This window comes from Periplaneta americana, chromosome 2 (assembly GCF_040183065.1).
Source record: "Periplaneta americana isolate PAMFEO1 chromosome 2, P.americana_PAMFEO1_priV1, whole genome shotgun sequence".
NCBI lineage: Eukaryota > Metazoa > Arthropoda > Insecta > Blattodea > Blattidae > Periplaneta > Periplaneta americana.
The window spans coordinates 201,900,667-201,921,737 of record NC_091118.1 but is presented as its reverse complement, the minus strand read 5'-3'; the positions used below and the strand labels follow the sequence as shown (position 1 = coordinate 201,921,737).

The 21,071-nt window shown below is 35.8% G+C and overlaps 1 protein-coding gene across 2 annotated transcripts in view; it reads right to left on the bottom strand.

Annotated features, from left to right (window-relative positions):
• Positions 1-21,071, bottom strand: part of LOC138695048 (angiotensin-converting enzyme-like protein Ace3) — a 66,309-nt gene that overhangs the window by 18,816 nt on the left and 26,422 nt on the right. For both annotated transcript variants that reach the window (XM_069819383.1, XM_069819384.1), the window contains exons 2-3: positions 16,365-16,661; positions 5,239-5,397 (exon numbers count right to left, since the gene is read on the bottom strand). In XM_069819383.1, the coding sequence (XP_069675484.1) occupies positions 5,239-5,397; positions 16,365-16,559 (354 nt within the window). In that variant the 5' untranslated portion in view covers positions 16,560-16,661. The remainder of the gene's footprint in view (positions 1-5,238; positions 5,398-16,364; positions 16,662-21,071) is intronic.

The following is a 21,071-nucleotide window of genomic DNA, read 5'->3' as shown; positions in this document are numbered from 1 at the left end:
AGTTCAAATCCCGGTGCCGGAGAGAATTTTTCTCCGTTCCACTACTCTTTCATCGTATAATAAAAATCAGATTGTAAGCCAATCGAAGAAGAAGAAGAAGAAGAAGAAGAAGAATTATGAGAACTACAGTATGTCTTCTCAGTTTAAAACCTCACATGTTTTTCACGAAGACTTGACAGTGTACCACTTTACTATCACTAGAGAAACATTATTCCTTTACCTTTTTCCAACATTTCCATAATAAATTCTACCTTTTTTTTTAGCTTTCTTAAGCTTAAAACACATTCAGCTGCCACATAGTAACAAAGGCGAATACAGGGATATCTGGCTTGAACATTTGATGATAAAGTTAACATACAAAAACCAAACAAGCACTGTGCTGACAACCACAAGGGAAATCACTGCAAAGGTGAAATATTTTGAGTAGCAGAAACAGGCCATGGACCTGATCTTTAAGTGCTCGAAAGTAAAAAAGACAATTACCTACAAATCGTATTCATATTTTCTGGTCTCTTGTAAAGATTAAGAAAAATTTCCTTGAAAAACCTCCAGTCAGCAAAATAAAATAAAACTGGAATTCAGACGAGATCACTTGCTTTGTTTACAGAGGAATTGTCACACCCAGTGTTTATCTCACTATGCCAACAAACATGTTTAGTTGTATGCATCAGTCGGTATTCCTAGAGCAACTAAGGTGGAGAATTTCTTTGAACTGTGTCAACAAGCAAATAATTTTTTAAGTAGTGTGCTTGAAATAAATGTTGTTTGGTTGTCCAAGAGCACTGAGGGTAACATCTGAATAATTTTTATATGACCTCCCCATATAATCTGTTATGCCGTTTATATTCAGTCTTTTACATTTCCGAAAATGATTCTTTCATGTACCTAAGCAATTTATATTGCATACATTCCCAGCAGACAGTTACGCCCTTTTCCACCATAGCAAGTGCTGGCTTTCTTGGCATGTTTAGCATGTTATATTAACTTTGTCCTTACTTACTTCCTGGCTTTTAAGGAACCCGGAGGTTCATTGCCGCCCTCACATAAGCCCGCCATTGGTCCCTATCCTGAGCAAGATTAATCCATTCTTTATCATCATATCCCACCTCCCTCAAATCCATTTTAATATTATCTTCTCATCTACGTCTCGGCCTCCCTAAAGGTCTTTTTCCCTCCGGCCTTCCAACTAACACTCTATATGCATTTATGGATTCACCCATACATGCTACATGCCCTGCCCATCTCAAACGTCTGGATTTAATGTTCTTAATTATGTCAGGTGAAGAATACAATGCGTGCAGTTCTGTGTTGTGTAACTTTCTCCATTCTCCTGTAACTTCATCCCTCTTAGTCCCAAATATTTTCCTAAGCACCTTATTCTCAAACATGTTTAGTTGTATGCATCAGTTGGTACTTATTCGTAGAGCAATTAAGGTGGAGAATTTCTTTGAACTGTGTCAACAAGCAAATAATTTTTTAAGTAGTGTGCTTGAAATAAATGTTGTTTGGTTGTCCAAGAGCACTGGGAGTAACATAACTGTTCCTCTTTGAAAGTGAGAGTCCAAGTTTCACAACCATAAAGAACAACCGGTAATATAACTGTTTTATAAATTCTAATTTTCAGATTTTTTGACAACAGACTAGATGACAAAAGCTTCTCAACCGAATAATAACAGGCATTTCCCATATTTATTCTGTGTTTAATTTCCTCCCGAGTATCATTTATATTTGTTACTGTTGCTCCAAGATATTTGAACTTCTCCACCTCTTCAAAAGATAAATTTCCAATTTTTATATTTCCTAACTTTGTCCTTAATGTCAGCATATTATTTATCTTTTTTTTTTTGTTAGGAGGGAGGGAGGGAGGGAACATCCCACGCACTAGGACCTGAGGTCTATTGTGTACCCCCCTGTATGGGATGAGTTGCTTGCCCACCGATCCTCTATGTGCACAGACATAACACTTGACCCCCTTAACGACCAGTACCTACAGGCCAACAGAGTCCATGTATCACTCCTGCTTCAACAACACCCCCCCCCCTCCCAAGTCTCCCTTAACGGTCCAAGGTGGTCTGCCCTGAGTTCCATTGCAGAAGCTATCCATCATCACATGGATACAATCCACGGAGGCTGGTCGAGAGTGTCCGCAGCTTATTATTTATCTTAAAAACATTTTTGATAATTTTCTTTCATTTCCAAAGTACGTACTTCTTTCATTATTAACTGCTTCTTTTGATGTTTCAGTTTTACTGCACCATTCTTCTTTCCATTTGTTGTGTACTCATTCCTCATTGCAAGTATCTACTACAACACAACTTTGTTTATTCTTTGTTCCCATCGTTTCAGCTAAATCTTTCTTCAATTAATTCTGTTGTTTTTTTTAGTAGGTTATTTTACGATGCTTTACCAACATCTCAGGTTATTTAGCGTCTGAATGAGATGAAGGTGATAATGCCGGTGAAATGAGTCCGGGGTCCAGCATCGATAGTTACCCAGCATTTGCTCATATTGGGTTGAAGGAAAACCCCGGAAAAAACCTCAACCTGGTAACTTGCCCCAACTGGGAATCGAACCCGGGCCACCTGGTTTTGCGGCCAGATGCGCTAACCATTACTCCACAGGTGTAGACAATTCTGTTGTTATGGTTAGTAATGTCATTTAATGTTGCTTTAGAGTCAGTACAGATTACTGTAGAAGTTTTTGTTTGATGACGGTCTATAAAAATACTTTATTAGGAAAATGTTGATAAAACATGTATGTAGGTGAACATGTCTTCAAATAAAACAGCTACTTAAGAACACTGATAGTGTTTGCTAGTAATTGTTTTCATCAGTACAGTACAGTACTGTAGGACATAAAATTTCTGAGCAAATCTGTATTGGAGTAAAAGTGTTTTTTATGTTGCACAAATTATTAATTTTTATAAAACTTTATAGTCTTCAGTTTGGTAGAGAATCAGTTCTAATGGTTTCGTCTTGACTTTTCAAACATGTTTCTCTTTCCTCAGCTTTTAAATTCTTCATTAGTTGTTGCACTTCAATCTACTGAGTATGTCATCATCATCATCATCATCATCATCATCATCATCATCATCATCATCATCATCATCATCATCATCATCATCCTAACAAGTATTAGGCCAAGTGGCCTGTTACGGTCTCAAACTAGAATTTTCAGTCCATCTCTTCTTTGGACGGCCTAGAGATCTTTTGCCATATGGATGGTAATGAAGCAGTGCTTTTGGAGTTCTGCATCGATTCATTCGTTCGAGATGACCCTTCCACTGAAGTTGATATTTGCTGATGAACTGCATAATGGGTTCTATTTGAAGTTCTTGAAGTACTGAGTATGTCAAACTGAAAATGTGATGTTAGAGAATAAAATGTATACATGTATCTCTTAGAGAACAGTGATAGAATCGATATAAAAATACATAATTTCTTTAATTAGTGCAATGAAACACCTCTTATTCCGAAGACGTTTATAATAGAAAACTTACGAATATTGGTTAGATTAGATTAGATCAGATTAGATTATAAGGGGGAACGGTCAATAGCTGATACTGTGCATCGTGACCTTCAAGATCCATTGTACGTCAGGTACTTCAATACCTTAACTGTCTAGCTTCTTTACCAAATGTTGCTATGCTGCTTGGACAGCTCCCTCTCATAAATGTGAGTTCTTAAATGTGTTTGGTTCCGCATTTACAAAAGAGCTTAGAAATTTCTTCTACATATAAGCGTCAGAACAGATGCATTATAGGACCCACCCTAAATATAAGAATATGCAAAGCCACAAAAATAGGTCAATGGAAGTAGCGTTTCGATCAATTAAATTATCGATGTATATCATTTTTATTATGTTTCCAACCAACGAATATTGTTGTAATTAGTTTGATTTTAATCATGGCGGCAATTTCGAATATTATAGTTAAATATCAAAAAGAAGTGGGTCAAATTCTTCCTGTTGCCTTAAAATGTAAGCTTAGAATTTGAAATTATGGAATTATAAAGAGACCGTTTTTACTTGCTTTATCCATGAATACAAAAATGTTCTGTGGTTTTTTATGTAATTGTGGTTTATTTAAGAGTGAAATGTTCCGCGAAACATGTAATTCTGGGATGAGTTTGAAGAAATGTAAAAGTAAACAACATGCACTCATTTGGAGATAACATCGGAAATTACAAGGTATTAAATGATAAACACAGGAACGCTGTATCGTAGTACTTTGTGAAATCACTCGGATAATGGAGAAAATGAAACGGAACATCTCCACTGAGGTCCATGGTAAAATGATAATTTTTACAACAATTTTTTATTTAAATTTTTTGGCCCAGGGAAAATACTAGTAAAAATGTGTTTTTGGAAAGACTAGTATTTTCCCAGGACTAAAAATGCAGCATAAATGGAGTAAAATTAGTATTTTACGTGGACCATATTAAATTTGTGGTCAAATATTTTAAGTTTTAAGTTTAGCTTTGGTTTGTTTCTTTAACTTTATTTTGAATAAAATGTGTTGTTGTTGTTTTCTAATGCCAGGCGTTTGACAATGAAGTCATTTGACCTCTTGCACTCCAATATTTTTCAACGATATTATCATGGTCAGCCACTGAAGCACAGATTTTGAGATGTTCCGAATCCATTTCTTTGTTTGAGTTGCACAATGGGCAGTTAGGGGACTGATATATTCCAATTCTATGCAGGTGTTTGGCCAAACAATCATGGCCTGTTGCCAATCTAAATGCAGCTACAGACGATTTGCGTGGTAAATCGGGAATTAACTGTGGATTTTGATGCAGAGAGTTCCAATAAATGAATAAAATGTAATATATTATATAACAAAGGTGACTAATATGAGCTTAATTTCATTGTTGTTGGTTTTATTAAATGATACATGTTTGCAGTATGCTTTATTTTGTTAAGATGGCATACTTGATATAATACCGGTAATCGAAACTATACCAGTACCGGTACAATATATAATCAATACTATGGAATACTCAGAGTGAGTCCTATAATGCATCTGTTCCTTCCATCTTTACTTATGGCTTTTAAGGAACCATCCTGTATTGATTAATTCTGTACCTTTTAGCACTACTTTAATATAAATGAATATGTTTTATGCACAGAAGAAATGGTATGACATTTCGTGCTCCATTCTGTGTATCAGAAATTTATAAAGATAAAGATGATGGACTTAATAACCTGAATAACTAATGCAAAATGGCTGCATCTTACCTTGTCATATAAAGTCTCGTTCATCAAAGGATCTCCTGAAGTTTTGATAATCTGCAGCTTGTTGACCAGTTCATTGTCATCAATCTCTTGATCCAAGTAGAGTCTTAGTTGCTCTGCCAAGTTTCTGTACGTGCTTCCATAAAGCTGCTCTTCCTGTATCTATGGAAACAAGAATAACATTATTTGTTACATTCAACACCATAATAATAATTGTTTCAGTAGATTCAACATAAGCTCGAAGGTTCTAGTTTCAAACCCAGTTGAAGGCTTAGATTTTTTCTTGGCTTAAAAATCGATAATGTGTTAAATTGGAAAAATCACATTAAAGAAATTACCCCCAAACTAAATTCAGCTTGTTCTGCTATTAGATCTATGCAAAAGATAGTAAATATCAATACCTTAAAAACAATATACTTTGCATATTTCCACTCCGTAATGAGTTTTGGAATAATATTCTGGGGAAATTACACAGATAGTAACAATATATTTCTGTTACAAAAAAGAGTAATTAGAATAATAGTAGGTGCCAAATCTACGGAATCGTGTAGGACTATTTTCAAAAAACTACAAATAATGCCCATGGCTTGTCAGTATATATTTTCATTAATAATCTTCCTCGTATGAAATCGTGAAAACTTTGTAACTAATTCAACAGTTCATAGCATAAATACACGTCAAAAATGACTTTCATACTCCATCGGCAAGTCTATCGTGCTATCAAAAAGAAGTGCGTTATATGGCAGTTAAAATTTTTAATAGCCTCCCTATCGATATAAAAAATGAAAATCAAACCATAAAATTATTTAGGGCCAAATTAAAGAAGTACCTAATTTCTCACGCCTTCTATTCTGTAGGTGAATTCATGACATTCAATAACACTTCATGAAATTGATACTAAAACTTTGTGTTGTACTAGTAGACTATATTGTAAATCTCGTCTGTATATATATTTCATCTAGACTGTGACTATAAATTAAGATTTTATAATAATATTAAGTTTTTTGACTTGTTCCATATTCTAGCTGTAAGCATGTATGAATACCATGGAATGTTAATAAATACAATACAATACAATAAAGACAGTAAAAATTCTTGATAATGTTAGTTGGCTGCCAAATCAGACCCTGAAAATCAGCCAAACTACCTCAACGATTCGATCAATTTCTATGTTTTTAATTAGAATAATTTTATAAATCTTGATTACGCAACTTTTAATAATACTATATTCCTAAAAGAACAGTTTTCATGAAAAATTTCAACAAACATTTAATATGCATATTGTTATAGTTTTAACATTGTTTTATGCAAAGATAACACAATCTCAATTTTTATTATGTGGTATTTTTTTTTTATTTTAGTAGGTTATTTTACGATGCTTTATCAACATCTTAGGTTATTTAGCGTCTGAATGAGATGAAGGTGATAATTCCGGTGAAATGAGTTCGGGGTCCAGCACCGTAAGTTGCCCAGCATTTGCTCATATTGGATTGAGGGAAAACACCGGAAAAAACTTCAACCAGGTAACTTGCCCCGACCGAGAATCGAACCCGGGCCACCTGGTTTTCTGGCCGTTACTCCACAGGTGTGGGTATTATGTGGTATGATCACTGAAAGAAATACCTATTGAAAAATGGACTGTAAAATAATACAGAATTTTAACACCAAAATTTTTCAACAAGTGATGCGTATGTAAGAACAGGTTCAATTAAGGAAACCCACGAAATTTTCAGGGACAAGTTTCCAGATAGAAGACAACCGGCAAAGAGAGCAATACGTGGTTTGGTTAAAAAAAATGGCGCTCTACGGGATCTGTGCAAAATGGGAAAAGAGAAAGAGTTCCTTCAGTTCACACACCAGAAGTTATTGAGGCCGGATGTATCTGAACATGATTAGACGTGCACAGCTGTGTATTGATGCTACAGGGAGCCACTTTCAACATCTTCTATAAAAGGCGAGTCCATTTTCAGCACTTCGCTTCTGTATTTACTTTGTACTTAGGCAGTGGCGTAGCATGAAATTTTGAGCAGGGGAAGCTAACTCAAGTTGTCTTTCATGCAATATGAGAAAATGTATTACAAAAATACAGTCTTAAAATAAATAGTAGTCAATTTCAAGTCAGCAGTCGAAGATTGGTTGGAATATCGTAACACCAATAAGGCATGACCTCAAATGACACGTAATAAAATACGATTTCACGGTTTACACATATCTCTAACAAATAGACACGTATACGTATAACATTAGCTCACTCCCTGTCATACTTAGAGAAATCACAATATTAGTATCATTACGTAAGTATGCGTCTGTCTTTTGGTTGTGTCCACAATTGACAGCAAGGGAGTCGGTCATTTGTTTTTTAAATCACACTTTTGTTCGTAAGTCAGTCTTGATAATACAATTGTCCTAAAAAATTCAAGTAAATTAGTGTCAGGAACTGTTATTTCGCTCATTATTTATTATATCAGCCACAATGCACACTAACACTTCAACTGAACACAACTGACGAAAAGGGATAACTCGGAAACTACTTATTTTAAATGTTAAAGCTAGCTTCTTTTCGAGCCTTGCGACTAGGGTAGTTTAAAAGGGATGGAAAATCTGCGGGGTGGATTACACAGAAGAAACCGGTCTGCTTGGAAGCTGGTGTGTGCAGGCTTCTTGTTTACTGCTGCATCACAGATAATCCTGAGCTGCCGCATCACAATATTTAACGCGTAAATATAAATTCTATTAAAATTAATAAATAATTTTCTCCATAAACTGCAGGTTTATTATGAAATTATTATTAACTGGGAAAGCTAAGCTTTTTAGCTTACATTGACGCTACGCCACTGGTACTTACACGGGCTACTTTTATCTGCGCCACCATGTATAACACCAAGGAACTGAAGACGAACTATCTCGTTCATTACGTTGAAGGCCTTTTTACATTCCGTTACGGGCTATCGTGATAACAGCAGATAAAAAAGGGAAGGTTACCTGGTTTATTTTCAACATTTCTGTCCTCACTATTCTCTGCAAACCCGTGGTGTAGGCCTATTATTTTTCTTAGCAAAGCTGGAAACCTGTGGGCGTAAGCCCAACTAAAGGCTAGTTCACAATAAACCGGGAACGGAAACGAGAACGAGAACGGAAATAATGTTAAAATAAATGTATTTAAATGTGAGGATTCTCAACAGTTAATTGTGAATGCTCACATTTTTTTCCCTCGCTGTTATTTATACTCACTTTAACATCTTTGGTCATATCGCGAGTTAATCTTTGGTTGAAATCCGAAGGCCTGTGTACTATTGTTGAGACTGGTTCTATTGTTGTGAACTAGATGGCGACTGTATATATATGACTGATTTGTTATGACTATGATTTTGGTGATGAATGAGGCCGGTGATTTTCAGGGATGTTGTGGCCCGAATTTCCTCGCATTTGACTTACGATTGAGGAAAAACACTGAAAAACCTCAACCAGGAAATTCAACCCGACCGGGAATCGAACCCGGGCCCTCTGCGTAAGAGACCAGCATGCTGACCCCTACACCACAGAGGTGGTCAATGCTCACATTTAAATACATTTATTTTAACAATAATTCCGTTCTCGTTCTCGTTGTCGTTTCCGTTCCCGGTTTATTGTGAACCAGCCTTAAAATACTGTTTATAATTTCATATTGTGTAACAAAATATTATAGGCTATATGAAGAAAAAATACTTACAGTCGATCATTACGAATTTATTGGCATTTTATTTTTCTTTTAAATAAAGACTCTTACTACAAATAACTAAGGAAGAAACTAGTGAAGTGCTTTGTGTGTAGTATGGCATTGTATGGGGGGCAGAAATATGGACATTATGACGAAGTGAAGAGAAACGAATAGAAGCATTTGAAATGTGGATATGGAGAAGAATCGAGCGTATGAAATGGACGGACAGAATAAGAAATGAAGCTGTTGTAGAAAGAGTGGGTGAAGAAAAAATAATGCTGAAACTGATCAAGAAGATAAAAAAGAATTGGTTGGGTCACTGGATATGAAGGAACTGGCTACTGAAGGATGCACTGAAAGGAATGGTAACGAAAGAAAAGTTCGGGGAAGAAGAATAACATTAAAATATACGGATCGTGTGCGGAGACGAAGAGGAAGGCGGAAAAGAGAGAAGACTGGAGAATGCTGGGTTTGCAGTGAAAGACCTCCCCTTGGCGGAAATGAGCTACATAGAAATCAGCCTATCGAACTCATCAATTATTCTTAAATAAGGGAGTGCTAAGGCACAATAAGCCTGGGGCTACGATGCGAGCCTACGGGCTCTTTGTCTCTACAAAGGAAAAAGAATCCTATTCCATGAGCATCATTTCCGATTTAATGGACTCCTGTATCCTTACTTACTTACTTACAAATGGCTTTTAAGGAACCCGAAGGTTCATTGCCGCCCTCACATAAGCCCGCCATCGGTCCCTATCCTGAGCAAGATTAATCCAGTCTCTATCATCATATCCCATCTCCCTCAAATACATTTTAATATTATCCTCCCATCTACGTCTCGGTCTCCCTAAAGGTCTTTTTACCTCCGGTCTCCCAACTAACACTCTATATGCATTTCTGGATTCGCCCATACGTGCTACATGCCCTGCCCATCTCAAACGTCTGGATTTAATGTTCCTAATTATGTCAGGTGAAGAATATAATGCGTGCAGTTCTGCGTTGTGTAACTTTCTCCATTCTCCTGTAACTTCATCCCGCTTAGCCCCAAATATTTTCCTAAGAACCTTATTCTCAAACACCCTTAACCTACGTTCCTCTCTCAGAGTGAGAGTCTAAGTTTCACAACCATACAGAACAACCGGTAATATAACTGTTTTATAAATTCTAACTTTCAGATTTTTGACAGCAGACTGGATGATAAAAGCTTCTCAACGGAATAATAACACGCATTTCCCATATTTATTCTGCGTTTAATTTCCTCCCGAGTGTCATTTATATTTGTTACTGTTGCTCCAAGATATTTGAATTTTTCCACCTTTTCCACCTTTTCGAAGGATAAATTTCCAATTTTTATATTTCCATTTCGTACAATATTCAGGTCACGAGACATAATCATATACTTTGTCTTTTCGGGATTTACTTCCAAACCGATCGCTTTACTTGCTTCAAGTAAAATTTCCGTGTTTTCCCCAATCGTTTGTGTATTTTCTCCTAACATTCACGTCATCCGCATAGACAAGAAGCTGATGTAACCCGTTCAATTCCAAACCCTGCCTGTTCCTGTATCCTTAACATGAGTAAAATCTGACTGATAGGGGAAATCTTTGTACACAGACAGACAAAGCCAAAAATGACTTTCCGTGCCGTCAAAATTTCGGAATCGATTTCTTGCAGCATCGGAATTTATTCTCTTTTTATTTGTTAAAAAATTTCCGCGTGAATTCTCTGTTACTTCTATATTACAAAAACAGAGCACATGAAAGCTTCTTTCACTGAACGGTATGCATCAAAGCATGCATATTTTACAGGGGCTCTAATGGAGGGAGGGTGAAAAATGCTTAGTTGAATACGGCCTAAACTCTAGAGTCCTACAATTTAGTGGCATATCTCTCTCTCTCTGTCTTCCTTTGGACCAATGACGAGTCGCTGGCAAAAGAGAACTGCTAGTAGAGGAGAAAAGAATATATTATTTTATATTTTTTTATCTTCTCTTTTCTCAGTCTGTTTGCATTGGTGCGAAAAGCGGAGTGTAAAGTTGTGTACATAATGGAACTTCTCGGTAAAGATCAATACAATTAGGTGGGTAATTTCTGTGTCATAATATGAACAAAGCAGTAGAGTGTGATTTTTTAATTATTTTTATGCTCGACCATGCCCAAATGTAGTAATTATACACCTGGTAGTAGCCCTTTAATGCACCTCATTAAAGTACACCTATTCATTATAATTCAGTTGTTCAGCCAATGACAAATCACCTTTGTACCATTATAAAACCGCAAGTATCGATTATTCTCGGATATGCAATCGAAAGACAATTAGCGAAAAGTCACGCAGGCTGGAAATCCAATACTGTCGCAGAAGGTTATGTTCTGTTACTATAATAATTAGCGTTAATTGTAAATAATATTCAAATAAATTCAATTTGTCATCTCGTTTTTCAATTCTAAATCAATTTCCAGGTTATATCAAGACTAATGTTCATGTTATTCTCTAGATTATATCAAGGTCAATGACATTCGTCCCTCGGAAAAAATCAATACTTTCGCGTCTGCGTACATCTCACAATTCAGGTCAGTTCCGCTCCTCACTTAGATAACCATAACATGAATACTTATGAATAATTTCAAGTTAGAAATATGGTCGAGCATAAAAAGTCGTATGAAACTTGCCTATAATGGTAATTAAGACTCTCGTATGAAAATTATGAAACTCGCTTGCGCTCGTTTCATACACAAGCATACTCGCGTCTTAATTACTACCATTATAGGCTCGTTGCATAATGTACTAATATTAATTCGTTTAATCTAGAAATAAAATATTTAAAATAATTGGTATTTTATCCATCTTGAATCTTGCGTACACTACTTTTAACATTTAAATACAAATTATTGATAAAATGGCAAACTTACTAGTGTTAATTATATAAGCATGTGTGGCTTACAGCTGTTTCGGTGTATACTGTACACCATCATCAGAGCCTATTAGATCCTAGCGTCATCTAGATATCGCTGCCTGTTGTAGGGGTGTGTTTGTGATATCTAGATGACGCCAGGATCTAATAGGCTCTGATGATGGTGTACAGTATACACCGAAACAGCTGTAAGCAACACGTGCTTATGTAATTAAGACTAATAAGTTTGCCATTTTATCAGTCATTGGTATTTTATACTTAGAAAAGGCGCCCGCCTCTTGTCTGGCCACTCACCAAACACAAGGACCCATTTTATTAATTAACATTTGTTTGCATGTTTTTTTTTTCTGTGACATCATCATGCGTGCTTCAAGTTTTCCGTGGTTACATAATGCAATATAGGGATTTGTTGTTCATTATAATAAGCTACAATTCTCAAAATTTTGATCCGACATAACTTCGAAGACTAGTTCGTTATATTTGTGTCCACCCTGGAGTATATTCTCAAAATTTTAAAATTTCGATATTTTGAAACGGATAGGCTACAGTTACGAAATTATTTTCCTGACCGGGATATCGTCTAATTTATACTTACTTACAAATGGCTTCTAGAGAACCCGCAGGTTCATTGCCGCCCTCACATAAGCCCTCAATCGGTCCCTATCTTGAGCAAGATTAATCCAGTCCCTACAATCACATTCCACCTCCCTCAAATCCATTAATTTATACTAAACTGAATTAAAATATATCCATGTTGATTACACACTTTTAACATTTTATAGCTTTTTTTATTTTATTTTTTATTGGGTTATTTTACGACTCTGTATCAACATCCAGTTATTTGGCGCCTGAATGAAATGAAGGTGATAATGCCAGTGAAATGAGTCCGGGGTCCAGCACCGAAAGTTACCCAGCATTTTCTCGTAATTGGGTTGAGGGAAAACCCCGGAAAAAACCTCGATCATGCAACTTGCCCCGACCGGGATTCGAACCCGGGCATCTGGTTTCGCGGCCAGACGCGCTGACCGTTACTCCACAGGTGAGGAGCAACATTTTATATCACTTAGGAATATCCATACATAGTTAATATAACACTTTCATGTGACTAGTTCTGATGATGGCTGACATAACAAACTATTCAACTAGGTAATTAAAACTTCGTTTATTTTAACACATTTTAAGTAAAATTGATCATTTCAGTTTCGTTTAAAATCCAATCAGAGAGGCCCGAATTTATACACATATTAACTTATATTACATGTACAGAGTGTAACAGAAGTTTCTGGTACAGTGAAAATTTTAGTTCCCCCCCCCCCCCCCCAGATATTTGATGGTAAATATCACATTTCAGCCAAATTATTAATAAGGATTGCATCACACCACAATCAAGTAGTACCAACTCCTACATCATAAAATTTGCTCATGGTTCCTGAGAAATGGAAACTATAAAAGAGAATAATTTTAACATACTGTTACTGAAACTTTTGTTACACTCTGTATAGAAGGAAAACAATATTAATATTATCATTTTTTCTGACAATAACACCTTTCTTTTTCGTATAAAGCAACACAAACAAGTCCACCGCTGTGAGGTAACGGTTTTAACATGTCTGACCGTGGAACGAGAGGAACCGGTTCAAATCCTGGCTGTGACAAGTAAACTGGTTGAGGCTTTTTCCAGGGCTTTCTCTTAACCCATTAAGAACAAATGCTAGGTAACTTTAGGCGCTGGACCCTGGACTCATTTCGCTGACATTATCACCTTCATCTCACTCACACGCTAGATAACCATCTCAGTTGATAACACGTCATCGCAATGGTACACTTCAGCGGGTCACTACAACAATTATGTGAAACGCGGTAAAAAGTTTGGAAAATAAATGGAATTTACATACTATACATATGTACCATAATGAAACAAATTGTTAACTTATCTTGATCCCATTTCTTGGAATATTTGCAAGTTTTTCATATCGGTAATTAGCAAATTGAACTATTACTTAGGACTAAAGGCTGGTTCACAATAAACCGGGAACGGAAACGATAATGAGAACGGAAATATTGTTAAAATAAATGTATTTAAATGTGAGCATCACAATTATTAATATTAATAAATAATAATAATAATAATAATTTATTTGAACGATCATAATAATGGTACACTTTTGGTTCGCACTCCCGATGAAGCAAAAGCTTGTGGCCGGGAGTGGAGTTTACATCGAATAATGAAAAAGTATAATATTACAAGTTTAAGCCTTCACTAAAATAATTATTTAATTGTTTAATTTAAATTATACCAAATATATGTAAGCAAAAGAAAATGATGGATATCAAAATAATAATACAAGAAAGAATAATATAATAAATACAATGGAATTATATCAAGTATATGTAAGCAAAAGAAAGTGATGAATATCAAAATAATAATATAAGAAATACAATGAAATTATATCAGGTAAAACATGGAAGATTCAGTTAACTAGAAAGTACAAATAATAAAATGAAATGAAAAATATTAAATAATACAATTGTAAAATAAATGCAAAATATTATGCAATAATATAACTTTTTTATTTAACACATGCCACAATAGACAATAAGTAAATATTATAAAAGAATATGACATGAGTGGAGATGCTATCCCATGACAATACTCCAAAAGAAAAATAACAACGACAATAATATAATGGAGTAATAATTATTATATACATAAATGATATTTTAGTTTTAATTGATTTATTGAATTTTGAAAGATTGAAAGATTCCTAACTTAGAATTTTTTTTTAATTTCATGTAAAGAAAAAGTTAAAAATAACAAAAGTGAAAAATATATATATTGACTTTCACGTTCCCGTTCCCGGCAACCTTGTTAATTGTGAATGCTCACATTTAAATACATTTATTGCAACAATATTTCCGTTCTCGTTGTCGGTTCAGTTCCCGCTTTATTGTGAACCAGCCTTAAGCCTGAAATTATTATGGTAATTACACTTATGTTAGGATGGAAGTAATTAAAAAATAAAATAAGCAGAGGTCACAATGTAGAAGAAATGACCACCTCTGTGGTGTAGGGGTCAGCATACTGGTCTCTTACGCAGAGGGCCCGGGTTTGATTCCCGGTTGGGTTGAATTTCCTAGTTGATGTTTTTCAGGGTTTTTCCTCAACCGTAAGGCAAATGCCAGGAAATTCGGGCCACAACATACCTGAAAATCACCGGCCTCATTCCTCATTCATCACCGAAATCATATTCATAACAAATCAGTAATACATATACAGTCGCCATCTAGTTCACAACAATAGAACCAGTCTCAACAATAGTACACAGGCCTTCGGATTTCAACCAAAGATTAAAGGCTGGTTCACAATAAACCGGGAACGAGAACTAGAATGAAAACGAGAAGCAGAGGACGTGAATATGAAAATTTTTTAATCACAATAAACCGAGAACGTAGACGACTATGCATATCGATATGCATGTCAATAACGATATGTAAAGTCGATATTACGCATTCTGATGTTATCTGTGTATAATTGACCAATGGCATTCTCTCATGAGTACAAGGCAGCCAACATAAACACAGGTTAACCAACTTCGAAATTTCAATTGAAACATTTCATTATGTACGGTACTATAAATATGCCCATGCATCTTTATTATCACAACCTATTTTTAAGTCTACCATAACGTAAAATAATTAGAGAAAAAACATTTGTAATAGTACAAAAATGGACACAACAGTAGTTATTGAGTTGAAGCATGAATATGTAGTGTGTAATACAACCAATACAGTAATAAAATATGATTCGCTTACGATCGGTGTTCAAAGACGCAGCTATTGAAAGCCACGTATTCTCCTTCATTTTCTCATCTTTATACGAGGCGCGCCGCTTATCGTAAACGTGAGGATTTTCCTCAACACTCATAATTAGAATCTCATCAAATACAACTTGTTCCATGATGCACACCACATAACAAAATAATGCATAGGTTATGTCACGGTCTTCTTGCTACAAAATATACGACGACAAAATAGCTCTTAGATGGCAATATAATGAATCTAGTGGGCTGTGATCGGAAACGTGAACGCCAAAGTTGAAACTTGGCCAACTCTCCGTTTCCGATCCCGGGCTCCGGCAAGCTTTTCGTTAATTGTGAATGCTCACATTTAAATGTACACATTTTAACAATTTTACCGTTTTCGTTTTCGTTCCGATTTTCGTTTCCGGTTTATTGTGAACCAGCCTTAACTCGCGATATGACCAAAGATGTCAAAGCGAGTATAAATAACAGCGAGGGGAAAAAAAAGTAGAAGAAGAGATACATTCCATAGTTGGTGCTTGGCAAATATGAAGAAGAAAGAATGTGACAAAATGCGGGGGGATTCCCCTTGATTCATCCAAATATTTCAGTAAGCAACATTATGTTTCTGTGTAGGGTAGGCCTATATATTTTAGCGTTCTGTTCCCCATTCCTTCTTAGCCTAGGTAGCATTCCACACTATGATAGATGTTTTTTAACTTACTATTTCTGTCAGCGTTGTTTCGGACGGCTGTGAAGTAAGAAACGCCCACTCCAAGTTGGCTCTCTTGGAGCAATGGTCTTCCAAGTCGAACTCGCCCAGCGAGACGTCAGTCCTGGCTCTTTCTTCCTCATCTTCATCTGCCAGCACCAGCGCAACAATTGCAACGGCCACCACCAAGCTGCGAATGGCCTTCATCACACTGAACGACTGGCGGCCGACTGTATGCACTATCTGTCGTGCTCGCTGCTGCTATCTCCCGTAGTCATGCCTCACCTTTGTACGCCGGTTCGACTCATACTGAAAGCACGCAATCCTTTTCACATGCTTATCGATTTTCTTTACTATAATTTATTACGTGTTATTTTAAAACTACAGCCGCGACGGCTCAATTGGTAACGCGAAAGACTACAAGACTGCATTCAAAACTCAATTTATTTTCGACAATGTAATATCATTAACAACTTCAATGCCTACCAGGGTTGTCAGAATTTAGATCTACCAAAGAGGGACAGTCTTTTTTCATCATAATATACAGTTCTTACGTTTTGTTTTAAAGAATGAATTGTATGAAATTGGGCAGAGTTGACATTTTCATGACTACAAAAAAATAAAAACAAAAAACGAAATAAAAAATATTCCTTTATATACAGCTGAAGAATCTAATACGAATCTCAAAATTGAAATTTTGATTTAAAAACAAAACAGATTGTAGATACATCTTCTTGACTTAATAGTAGTTCTGACTCATAGATTTCCCCAGTTGTTTATTATTAATTCTAAAGCACAAATTCCAAAAGATGGTACGAGATGTGATAAAATGTTTAAATTTCAATGTTTATTAAATGATAACAATAGGCCCTAACATAAAATTTACTGAAACATCAATTCATATTTATTTTATGACTTAACCGTATTACTGCTCGAAATGTATAATTTAACATTCTGTTCAGTAAACATTTTCAGAGCTTCCTACATATATATATATATATATATATATATATATTACTGGACTTTAGCATTTTCAACAAGCTTTTTTCCATTCCCTCTGGCATGCATTTCGGATGAACGTCTCTTTTTAAAGGTTTAGAAAATAATCACCACTGAATTAGCTGTTACACTTGCCAAAATATTCGTTTTTTCCAATATGAAAACCTAAATTGTTAACAAAATTAATTTAAATTTGATGTAATTATTTAGTCCTAGGACAAAATAGTTACTAGGTAACGATACAATTATACAAGTTACGTTAATTTTCTAAAGGAGGGTCTTTTTGCGTCCCGCCAAGAATCTAAACAGGACTCGGGACTTTTATATGAAAATCGGGATATGTCCCGCCAAATCGGAACATCTGGCAACCCTGATGCCTACACAACTGGCTTCATAGGGGTGAATAACTAAATACGGGTCCACATTAAACCGTGAACGGGAAACAGAGGACGAGAACGTGGTGATTTTTGATTCACAATAAACCGAGAACGGAAACAGCTAAGCATATCGATATGTATGTCAATAACGATATGTAAAGCCAATATTAAACTTCGTTCACACTTTTAAAGAAACTTGAATTCAAGTCACTTCATTCGACGGACTTAAAAAGTGTGAACTATGTTTCAAGCTGACTTGAAGTCAAGTAACGGCTTGACATATAAAGTGTGAAAAATGTTTTAAGTTGACTTGAAGTCAAGTAACGGCTTGAATTCAAGTTTCAAGTGAAGTTGGATCCCTTTCTACTTTTTACTTGACTTGAAAGGACACTCGAAACAACTTGAGTGTGAACGTCACTTGATAACTTGAATTCAAGGAGAAAAGCGCGGGAATATGTAAAGCCGATATTAAGCCTCGTTCACACTTTTAAAGTAACTTGAATTCAAGTCACTTGATTCGACGGACTTAAAAAGTGTGAAAAATGTTTCAAGTTGACTTGAAGTCAAGTAACGGCTTGAATTTAAGTTTCAAGTGAAGTTGAATCCCTTTCTACTTTTTGCTCGACTTGAAAGGGCACTCGAAACAATTTGAAGAGTGTGAACGTCACTTGATAACTTGAATTCAAGGAGAAAAGCGCGGGAATTTAAATTTAAAGCTGTTTTAAGAGCGTTAAATTAACAGCTGATTGTTTTTCTGTTCTACTGGGAACGTAAAAATAATAGGGAACAGCAGTAAGTGAAATAATGACCAAATATTTTATACTTAACATATTTCATATTTAACACGAGAAAGACATATAATAGGCCTACATATTCCAAATATTTCAGTTTCTGAAGTTGTATAAAACTCACGAAGGCCTGTGGATTATATAAACTGCAGTTTCGTGACAGACATTCAAAGGAAGCTGCGAAGGAAGGAAAAGTTCATTCAAGAATTGAACAGCAGAGATTTTAACGTGGACATAGATGAGATGTGAAAGACAATTAAAAACCAGATATCAGATGATAGACGACATTGAGATAATGGAAATCCTGTGCGTAATTTTTAATGATCCTTTGTGGTATACTGGTATTTATTAGATATCCTAGTAAATTTTTATATTGTTTTTCGAGGATTCCAAGTAGCCAACTTAATTTTAATTCTTTTTTTAAGTTTTCTTTCACAATACGAGTAATTAATAAAGTAAATTCGTATAATCGCAACGACTGTATATCAAAATTATGAAAATGAAAGATAAAAATCGCCAAAAAATAATGAAACAATAGAAATAAGAAATGAAACGTTACCTTCAACTTTTTATTTAACAAATTACATCGCATGATCGAAATAAATAGGATTCATTCAATTATAATAAAATATTTTAAATTTAAATTTAATAATGATGTACAATAACTTGACTAAGAATGGGCCAATCAAAGAAACCTAGAATTTTGTTATGACCGTAAAGAAAACAACTGAGTTTACAATGTGTGAAACGATAGAAATTCACTGGGATCTCTCATGAAGGCCAGTGAACAATAGTCACAACAGTTTACTACTTTTTCATTATTGACAGACTACAAAAAATGTTAGTTAGAAAAGTAAACAGAGAGCAATGGTGGTATGGCTGTGACGAAGCAAGCAAGGACAAAAATTGGAATATATAAAATCCTGAACTCAACTGTGAACTGCTGAGGACATGTAACTTTTTCAAATCGTACCTAGCCTAGCCATAATGCTATAACTTACTCAAAATCATACTAGGAAGACGTCATTGTCAGTGTTATGAGGAAGCAAGTGAAGGCATAGCTACAGTAGCTTCCTGCCCTGAAGACGAGTAGACCTACAATGCTGAACAGTTATTTTCACAATGGACAATTGCATAACCGCCCGCTTCCTCAGTCGAACAAACGACTCACCTTAATGAAATACGAATTGAAAAAGATCTCGTGTGAGCAGCTGTGTGAAAACATATTGTGCTATTCAGCTGGATTCTTAATAAAAGTGGTTACATCAGAAAAACACAAACATTGTAAGTGTTTTATTTACTTTATCCATTCTGTTCAAATATTGAATTAGTATCGTAAGTTATTCATGTAAAAGAGACAGGAAGCAATTTCATTCTGCATTGTTAAGAAGAGGTACAGACTGAATTTTTTCCATTGCTGCAATCAATAAGGGATTCACAATGTTTCGAAAGTTCGCAATATCTTCGTCTTCTATGTCAGTCAAGCTATGTGTAACGACCCCAATGAATAGGATACCCTTCTCACCTCCCTTTTTTCCACCTGAAGACGGAGATATAACCGATATGTCCGAAACATTGTGAATTGAAGGGGTGGGAATGAGATAGTCCAAAACCGCATTTTTTAACAGAAATTGTCTTTTGTGCAAGTTCATTTCTTACGTAGGCTATTTGGGGAAGCTACTAGTAAAATATTCGGCGGCCAGGTAGCTCAGTTAGTAGAGCAGCTGGCTACGGACTGGAAGGTCCGGGGTTCGATCCCAGGTGGTGATAGGATTTTTTTCTCGTTGCCAAACTTCCAGAACGGCCCCAAGGTTCACTCAGCCTCCTATAAAATTGAGTACCAGGTCTTTCCCGGGGGTAAAAGGCGGTCAGAGCGTGGTGCCAACCACACCACCTCATTATAGTACCGAGGTCATGGAAAGCATCGGGGTCTACCTCCATGCCCCCCAAGTGCCTTCATGGCATGTTACGGGGATACCTTTACCTTTTACCTTTTTTACTAGTAAAATACAGTATTATACAATTTACTCAACAGTACGCGCTGAAGAAATTACGATACAGCACCCAATAGCATTGGACTCTAAACTTTTGATATGCTCTCATGTGAAAGTTTGTCTTTGTGGCTTAGGATTATATCATTCCCACCCCTTCAATTTCTTATTTATTACAATAATGAAAAAGTCCAATCTGTAGGCTACCTCTTTTCATCGCATTATTATCTTTTGTGATACAAGACATAATGTTTTGTACACAGAAATTCTCCCTTAAGTATTTATCAACTGGTAACTCTACTGCTCAGTAAAAGCGTTCTTCTCTACACCCAAGGGTCGTAGGTTCAAGCTCGACCGGAGTCTATGAATATTTCAGGACGCAAAAAACCGGAGCGCAAGTCCTCCGGGAGGGACTTTAAGCCGTGTGTCCTATGTCGGAGTTTTTCGCCACGTTAATCACCTCCAAGCCTAAATTAGAGCCTCTGGACTAAATTTCTCCACTGTCGCAGACTAGTTGCAGACTAGTCGGCGTGTGAGGCGATGAGCTTACCATTTGTCCCACTG